We start from the raw sequence: 9,176 nt of genomic DNA on the forward strand, positions 1-9,176 counted from the left end.
TGGCAAACTAGTTAGAAGATCATGAAACATGTGATGTTGTGGGAGACCATTCTCAAAAAAACGAGATGTTATAAGAATCATTATCAAGTGAAACCCTGCAATTATCGTTACAAGGTGGTGCTAAGATGACCCACTAAAGGAAAAATACACGAGATGAGTGTGGTTTTTTAGTTTGAGAGGGGAGAATGAGAGATATCAAAAATAAGTCTCATATTGGAAGTTAAATAAAAGAAGTCTAAATATAAAAAGATGTCAAACTCTAATTAGAACGAGGTCTTTTAGGAAGAAAATCAAAAATAAATTCATGCGGACCAGCTCCATAATCCAAAAAATGGATAATTTCATATTAATCGGACAATAAAGAGTTGGACGTGAGTTTCATAATCCCAACAAATATAAACCAAAATCTTTATTTCAATGGATCAGAGCAGAATCTACATGCCAATTTTAAAGAGTTAGAGCAGAATTCGCATGTCTATTTGCATGTATTCAAATTAGAAAAAAAAAAATATAATTTTTTTGTAAAGAAATAACATTTATATAGATTTCTGTATATGAATGATATATGTATTGTATCATTTTAATGTACCGTAAAAAGTATATAAATATTTATATTTTGCTAAATACTTATCAATTTTATTTTATTGGTTATTAAAGTAATGTAAAAACTATATATAATATGATATACAATATGCTATTTTATTTATGTGTGACGATATAAAGTATTGTATTCTACAATGATAATAAATAGTTTTTTGTGAATAGTATAATATTTCATTGTTTTTCTTTTTATTTTATCCTAAATGTATTTATAGATAAATCGTCCATTTTCTTTTATTATTTTATCCCAATTCAGGTGTTTTTGGTGACGTCCTCCTGTAGGTATTCTGAAGTGCAATGTCGGTGTAGCTTAGCTGGTCCAAAGGAAAAAGTATGGCGGGATCGGGTTGGATGGTAAGGAATGACAGAGGCGAGGTCATGCTGCATAGTCGACGTGCTTTCAGTGGTATCAACTCTTTACAAGAGGCGAAACATGTAGGTCTCCTCTGGGCAATTGAAAGTATGGGTTCACATAGACTTGAGAATGTGTGTGTGGAGGTCGAAGCTCCTGAGTTGGTGGGAGTTGTGGAGAGACCGGGGTTTGGGCTTCTTTTTGAGCTTACGGTCGTGAACTTCATAGTGTTCTTTGAAATAGAACTGTGTGTTTTTGATTGCGAGATGTCTGACATGAGGCTCCAATCTTATGTAGCACGAGGTGAACCAGATTGGCTACGAGGGATTGTGGAGAAAGAAAAGGGTGGGTGACAATGCTCTGTGTTTGGGGTTGTGCTCTGTTTTAGCAATGAGGCTTTGTTTTCCGAGTTTTTGGCTCTTTTGTTATTGGTTGGTGTTTGCTCGTATTGGTTGTGGTACCCATTATATTCTGGTTTTGCAATGAAGTTTTATGAGTTGAAAAAAAGACCAAAATCGTTAGTTTTTTTTTAATGTTAACTAGATTTTGATCCGCGCTTTGGAAGCGCGGAATATTTTACGATGAAAATTTTACTAATAACTTAACAAATATTTTGTTAACTTTTAAAGAGTGTGTATTTAAAATATTTTTGTATTTAAATCAGTGTTTTTAAATTCAACCCGATTGTGATTATACCGGTTAATCCGGAGATCTAACAATTCAATTTAGTTTTTTAAAATATTCATATTAAAAAGTCACTAAAACCCGAGACTAACCGATTGAACTGATGGATGACCGATATGTAATCTAATTTGATTGAAATTGTAATATTTTCATAATTTGTAATCTTATAATCTAAATTTTAAAGTTTATTATTTTGTAATTTATGAAATTATGACATTTCTACAAAATTTAAAGAGAAAATGATGGATATAAAATAACTAAGATTAATTATTGTATTGTTTGGAAACATTGATAGTAGTATATAAAATATATTGTTTGGAAACATTGATAGTAGTATAAAGAAATAAGTATATTGTTTGGAAACATGGATAGTAGTATAAAGAAAGGAACATTAGTGATTTAATGTAGGTTTAACTATAAAGTATAAAGGTGTATTTAATTTAAAAACTTACAAAATAAATGTTAGGTCCATAAGATAGATTGTTAATCTGACTATATACCTAATTAACCCTTTATAGAAAAAATATTTTGTTTTTGGTAAGGCCACGAGATATTACTAAATACGTAAATGAGAAAAGATATTTTATTTAGTCAGCGTGATTATTTGGACCGACGACAAATATTTTTAGCGTGAAGCCCACGAGGTCGCCTTTTGTGGGTCCCTTCCCTCTCTCTCTCTCCGTATCGTCTTCAGCCTCCAAAACCCACCCAAACGGCGAGAGCCACCGTTCCCTTAGACCGAGTCAAAATCGATGAGACAACAATGCTCTGTACCTTTAACGGTTTGATAATAATCATAATTAACTCGCAAAAACCTTTCTTCTCCACAAGCTCGCCATGACCCTCCTCTCTAGGTTCGTCTCTGCTCTGCTCTGCTTCACCTTTTTATTTACATCCGATTTGCTTTTGCTTCCTTATTTCCTGGAGATTGATTTCACAAAAATTGATTACAAAGTTTCAATCTTTACTCTTTGGCTTTGATAAAGTTGAATCCTTTTTATGGTTTCCTGCAGATTCTTGGTCACTAAAGTGGTTACCAGATACACACAATCTCTCTACTCTAACCACAAACATGGAACCTCTGTTAAGTTCTCTCTAGTTCTCCCTCAGTTCCGAAATTTCAGTCAAAATCATTCATTGTCCCTTGTCACCAGTGGTAAAGGAACATCTCTATGTAGTCGTCTTCTCTCACGAAGCTACGTAGCTAAGCAAGCCTCTTGGAAATGGCTTCTTCATAGATACTCTATCCACCACCACTGGACCTTCTTCCCTCGCATAACCATCCTCGCTCAAGCCTTCTGCTTGTCTGTATCCCGTTCGCACTTGTTATTACCCGGTGTCTTGGCTCTTACTTGCAGGAGAGTCGCGTGGGCGCAGCAGCAGCAAAGACCGGTTCCAAGTCATGTTATAGTACGTTCTCCTCAGCAGTTCTCTCTTTACAGAATCGCCGTGAAGATCCCTCTTGTTATCATCTCTACTCTGCTTCTCTCCGCGGTGAAGAGTGTGGTTCTGTTAGGGAGAGCTCTCTATTTAGCTCTTCTGCTCTCTCCTAATCTCGCAATGGCGTTGTTGGAGTTCTCATGCGGGCCACGGTTCAGGAAGCTAAGGCACGAGGTCCTCCATCGAACTCTGGAGAAAGCTGGTCCTGCTTTCATCAAGTTCGGTCAATGGATCGCCACGAGACCTGACCTGTTCTCCAAGGATCTCTGTTTGCATCTTTCGAAGCTTCACAGTAACGCTCCCGAGCACAGCTTCGAGTTCACCAAAAGAACTATCGAAAGAGCGTTCGGTCGTAAGATCTCTGAAATATTCGAGGAGTTTGACCAGGCCCCGGTGGCCTCGGGGAGCATAGCTCAAGTTCATAGAGCCACTCTCAAGTTTCAGTATCCAGGACAAAAGGTTAAGTCCTCTGAAGTCGCTGTTAAAGTCAGACACCCTTGCGTTGAGGAGACGATGACGAGAGACTTTAGGATAATCAAAATGGCTGCCAAGTTGACTACTTTCGTTCCGGGTCTGAACTGGCTTAGGTTGGATGAGTGTGTGCAGCAGTTTAGCCTCTACATGTTGTCTCAAGTCGATCTCTCGAGGGAAGCTTCTCATTTGAGTCGGTTTATATACAACTTCCGTGGATGGAAAGATGTCTCTTTCCCTAAGCCTGTCTTCCCTCTTGTTCATCCCTCTGTTTTGGTTGAGTCGTTCGAGCACGGTGAGAGCGTGGCTCGTTATGTGGATGGACCAGAAGGACATGAATGGCTTAAGTCTAAAGTAGCTCATATTGGAACCAATGCTCTCTTGAAGATGCTCCTGGTGAATCCTCTTTTTCTTCATTTGAGTTTATTTATATACAGTGAAATATTAATTTATCGATTGAACTAAAAATTCAGTTTGAAACTATAAAATTATATTATTTTATAGAGATTTTTAGTGTATGTTAATTTATAGAGTATTAATTTAAAAAGGTTATAATGTAACTTTTAAAGATTTTGATCACATTCTTGTTTTTTTTTCAGGTGGACAACTTCGTTCATGCAGATATGCATCCTGGGAACATTCTTGTGAGGAAGAACGGTGCTAAAAGAGGTCTGTTCAGATCGAAGAAGCCGCACATTATTTTTCTTGATGTAGGGATGACTGCAGAGCTCTCGAAAACAGACAGAGACAACCTACTCGGTTTTTTCAAGGCGGTTGCACGTAGAGATGGTCGGACGGCAGCTGAACGAACACTTAAGTTATCTAAACAACAGAATTGTCCTAACCCGGAGGCCTTTGTCGAGGTGAGATAGATCTCTGTTCTTGCATTTCACACAAAGTTTCTTCATCTCTGTGGTGTTTATATTTTATATATATATATACACATATTGGTGACAGGAAGTAGAAGAAGCGTTTAGATTCTGGGGAACAGCAGAAGGAGAAGCAGTTCATCCAGCAGATTGTATGCACGAGTTATTCGAGAAGATGAGGAATCATAGAGTTAATATCGACGGCAATGTGTCCACCGTGATGTTTACAACATTAGTTCTCGAGGTGAGTTTATTTTTCATCTTTGTGTTTCTTGATGAGTTTGTTTCATATCTATGTATGTTCTTGTTAGGGTTGGCAACGGAAGCTGGATCCGGGATATGATATAATGCGGACGCTACAGAAAATGCTGCTAAAAACGGATTGGATGAAGTCACTTTCCTACACGGTCGATGGACTGATGGCTCCCTAGATTTTTTTAAAAAGGTTTATTTTTTTCATTATTATTATTATTATTATTATTATTATTTTGTACACGTTTGAATCCCTTTTGAGAGCCAACTCTTGTTTTGGCCTAGGAGTTGATGAAACACCATCTTTTACAGGAAGTAAAATGAAAGATAAAATCAAATTTTGTTTTCCATCTGATTTGAGTTTAATCATCTTTCTAGTTACATCAAACTTGTATTTTCTTTTTGCGATATGTATATCAGTTTTGTGTCTCAGTTTTGGTTTATTATGACCCTAAAACTCAAACGGAATGTGTCAGTTTCGGTTACTGATTTTCTTATGAGCTGAAGAATTAAAGAATCAATTTTAGGTTCCAAAAAAGAAAAGGTTCCAAACATTTCTTTAGTTAATATTTGTAAATCATGGAATGGTAATCGAAGCATTTTTAATGGTAGGAAACTCAAAAAGTATCTAAAATTTTGAAGTATTATGTAGCTACTATAAATGAAGTTGCACTAATAAAAAAATAAGTTACAGGCAAAGTTAAAAGATTAAAACATAAAACAACAATCGAAGGAATGAATTTATCTAATAATTTGCAGCAATAGTTTGGCTTAGAACGAGCCGTTACCAATGAGCCAAAGCCAACCCAAGCAAACACCAGCGAAGATACCTCCCAACAGAAACACGCACAACAAGTTCCCTAATGCATTCGACTCGGGTCCCTATTTAGAAGAAATTCAATAGATTACAAAATTAGAGACAGACATATATAACCAGTTTCAAATCGATTGGAGAAACATATATAAAGTAGCTTCATTACATTGTAACCCTTTGGTGCAATGCTGAAGATGCAGACTGTTAAATAACCGTTACTCAATCCCAAGAAAGAGGTGAGGAAAATCATCCATCCCTGATCTGCGTATTTAGCTGTAAAGTAGAACGCTGGAACAAGCAGGAAACGCGCAATAACGCAGCCCGTGATCCATTTCCTAGATTCCATTGCTAAAATTTTGACTGAGGGGATGAACCTGGCGATGGAATCCCACCCGTTGTACATGGCTATTAGGACTGGTGCATACCTTTTATATTGACACATGAAACCCACAAAATGGTTTTCATAACCGATATAATATATATATAATATATATATATATATATATATATATATAATAATGAAATATATGAATTGAATGCTTCTAACGTACCAATCGCCCAACCGGTGTTTTCCTGTGTTCTCATAAAGAAAACCAGGGAAAATCGATAGCGTAACAACGTAAATCATGAAGAGATTCAGCCCATGATCAATGTTTTGCCGTAGCAGTTGCTTCTTGGTTAGCCTTATGATATTGGCCTCGTCCATTTGTTGAACCTTTTGTGAGGATCAAAGTTAAACAGATAATTAACTAGCTAAATAAAAACCACAGCCCTGTGTTTTTGTTTGTTTTTTAGTTCAGATTTATTTAGAACGGAACCTGTTGAGCTTGGTCTTGGAGGCCAGCCGCAGCTAGATCTGCGGCAACGGATTTAGCGCCTTCTTTCCCAGCTTTGGATCGGTAGTATTTTACAATAGGAAGCTTAGCAAAGACAGTCACATATAGAATGAGACATCCTAACTCGATCAATGTTGCTATTCCTATGAACAGCACTACAAGAAACAACACATGATATTTAAGATTAACTTCAGTTATATAATAAGATGTAACAAAAAAAAAAATTGCAGGAAAGTTAGAAGAGACATTACAAGCGCCTTTTCGGAGACCATCAGAAGACTTGTCAAATATTGCTTTCGTAATAAGCCTTAAACCGGAGGTTAGTGCCCCAGCTATGCCCAAGCCTCCCATGAACGCCTGAAAACACAAGATAAAACATAATAATAACTTTTAGCTAAATTGATTTTAGTGACTAGAAAATCTATCAATAAAGACCAAAACTAAACCTGGATGAACTCTGGGCACATGAAAGATAGATCTCCAACCATTCCACCTTGTACAAAAGCATCAGCCAATCCGAAGAGAGCAACAATCAAACACAACACAATATATGCTCCTACACTTCCATTGCCATGCGAAGCAAGATCCAACTTCACCAAACCGGAACACAATGAATGAAAAAAACAGGGATTGTACATCATGTAGGAAACATTTAGTTCAAAATTAAAAGTACTTACAATGATCAGACAAAATGTCCCAGCAGTATAAAGGCTGTACCCTAAAATATTACGAAATCGGGTACTGAGCTTAGCTTCTTTATAAGCAAGTGTTGATATAAACACATTCGCAACCAATTGGTAAACGATTGTCAGCACCCTCGAAGGATGATATTTCTGATTTGTCAAGCAAAAAAAATGAATTGAATTAAACCGATATGTAACAATTAATCTAGTCATGTAAAAAAAACTGCTTATAGAATCATACCGGAAAAACTTGATAATAGTAATCGGTGATGGTCAGCATCGCATTCCATGCAACGAGAGAACCTACTCCTAGAATACAACACACAAGTCGTGCTACATTCTTGCCCTGTTCATTATCGAAGTCTAATTATCATAAAGTAAGTAACACTGTAGATTATATGAATTGGTAATTAATATAGAAATATATATCTACCTTAAGTCCGCTAGGGATATCCTCTGGGTTACTCATCAAACAATCACAAATCCTGCAAATTCAGAAACTTAGAAAAGATCAATTTTATATTCGCTTTGTTCCCAAACTTTCAGCCTCTTCCCCTTTCACACCAAGATCCTCAACCACCAGATTAAAGACATGATTTTAAAGCCCTCAACTATCTTAATTGACTTCATTTTTAATTCATTAAAAACCTAGGGTTTCTTACTTGTGTAGAAACCTGAACCTTAATATCAACATTTGAGAATTCTGCAGTATATATTAATAAATAATATGAAATCCCCAGTAAACAAAAAAGTTGAGACATTACTTCCAAGATTGGATGAATATAAAGAGATAGAATTCGAGTGAGTTGGAATCTCACTAAAGGACAAACACATGACACTTATACAATTTAAGGTTAAGGCTATAATAGAAGAAAAAAGAAACTCACCTTAGAGCAACCTAATTCAAAGGTAGGATGTGACACAAGAAGAAAGAAACTTACGTTAGAGCAACCGAATTCAAAGGCAGGAGCAAAGGGTTTAATTACCCTGAAACCTAAGTAAATATTATAGTTTTAGTGAAAGATTCTTTTATTTCTGAAATCATTGAATTAGCATGATTCGCGTGAATCGTAACGGCTTTAATTCGAAAAGGATTTGTTGACACAAAAAAGAAGAGAACAAAATTCGAGAAGATTCATAAATATATGCAATTAATAAGTAATTTACATAATTATCTATCTGTTTCCAAATAAGTGTTGTTTTGACATTTTCACATAGATTAAGAACATCTGTAAAAAATACTCTATAACTTTGAAGTTTTTTGTACCCTAAAAGAAAACTTCAAAACTTCAAATTTTAAGTTTTTAATAGTGAAACTTCAAATATACAGTGTCACAACTCAAAACTTCAAATTTGAAGTTTCACATTTTTATTTGTATTTTGGTTTTTACAATTACATATTATATTTTACGATTTTTAGATATTTTGTTGTTTATCATTTTTAATCTTTTTAAAAAATCATATCTTATAATATTTTATTTTGTTTTCATAAATTTTAGTTTTATACATAAAACTAAATATAAACCTGAAAATAAGAAGTTTTAAGGTTTAAAAACATCTTTAGACTTCAAATATGAAGTTTTGCAAGCTTGGATAATCCTAAATTTTAAATCAAAAACACTAAACACAAAAATAATAAATCTTAAAAATACTAAACCCTTAATATTAATCCTTAAACTCTTTTTAGGATTAAGGATTTGGTATTTTTAAGATTTAGTGTTAATATTTTTAGTTTAGAGTTTAGAGTTTAGGGTTTAATGTTTTGATGACGGAGTTAAAATACTTTTAAATTTTTCTTTTTGCATATATTACTATTTTTATTTATTTTTAACATTTTTTATTTTAAAATATAATATAACTTGATAATATTTTGTTTCCTTTTTAAAAGATATCAATTGTGAAATAAATGATTCCTATTAGTTGGGTGAACCTTTAGGTTCACTTTAGGGGTGAACCCAAGAATAAGTCAATGTTACAAATTAATTATTGTCATTCAACCCGCCTTAAACTTGATAAATAAATTAAAATTTTAAAAATATTTAATATATATATATATATTATATATTAACTTATGAAATTATTTATTAGTTTATATATTGTACTTCAATATTTGTTTTAATAAGTTGAAGTATGTTGCAAAATTCATGCATTTATTTTATTATGTTATTTTATAAT

At 34.3% G+C, this 9,176-nt stretch overlaps 2 protein-coding genes across 3 annotated transcripts; one reads left to right on the plus strand and one right to left on the minus strand.

The window, feature by feature from the left end:
* The first annotated feature begins 2,259 nt into the window (after positions 1–2,259).
* On the plus strand, positions 2,260–5,023 carry LOC108806025 (uncharacterized). The gene is made up of 5 exons (XM_018578036.2): positions 2,260–2,490; positions 2,650–3,943; positions 4,147–4,410; positions 4,505–4,660; positions 4,728–5,023. The coding sequence occupies exons 1-5, from the start codon at positions 2,474–2,476 to the stop codon at positions 4,845–4,847; spliced, it is 1,851 nt and encodes a 616-aa protein (XP_018433538.1). The 5' UTR covers positions 2,260–2,473; the 3' UTR covers positions 4,848–5,023.
* A 303-nt stretch (positions 5,024–5,326) lies between these two features.
* Positions 5,327–7,996, minus strand: LOC108838911 (equilibrative nucleotide transporter 7). Of its 2 annotated transcripts, none has more exons than XM_056996924.1 (10): positions 7,943–7,996; positions 7,435–7,486; positions 7,243–7,347; positions 6,996–7,151; positions 6,765–6,908; positions 6,570–6,675; positions 6,301–6,473; positions 6,034–6,197; positions 5,649–5,907; positions 5,327–5,550 (listed from the first exon to the last, which is right to left on the minus strand). In XM_056996924.1, the coding sequence occupies exons 2-10, from the start codon at positions 7,468–7,470 to the stop codon at positions 5,440–5,442; spliced, it is 1,254 nt and encodes a 417-aa protein (XP_056852904.1). In that variant the 5' UTR covers positions 7,471–7,486; positions 7,943–7,996; the 3' UTR covers positions 5,327–5,439. The 2 variants fall into 2 exon arrangements, with proteins under 2 accessions (XP_056852904.1, XP_056852903.1); XM_056996923.1 differs by having other exon boundaries at positions 7,889–7,975.
* Between the last annotated feature and the right edge of the window lie 1,180 nt (positions 7,997–9,176).

The sequence above is a fragment of the Raphanus sativus genome, unplaced genomic scaffold (assembly GCF_000801105.2).
Source record: "Raphanus sativus cultivar WK10039 unplaced genomic scaffold, ASM80110v3 Scaffold0429, whole genome shotgun sequence".
NCBI lineage: Eukaryota > Viridiplantae > Streptophyta > Magnoliopsida > Brassicales > Brassicaceae > Raphanus > Raphanus sativus.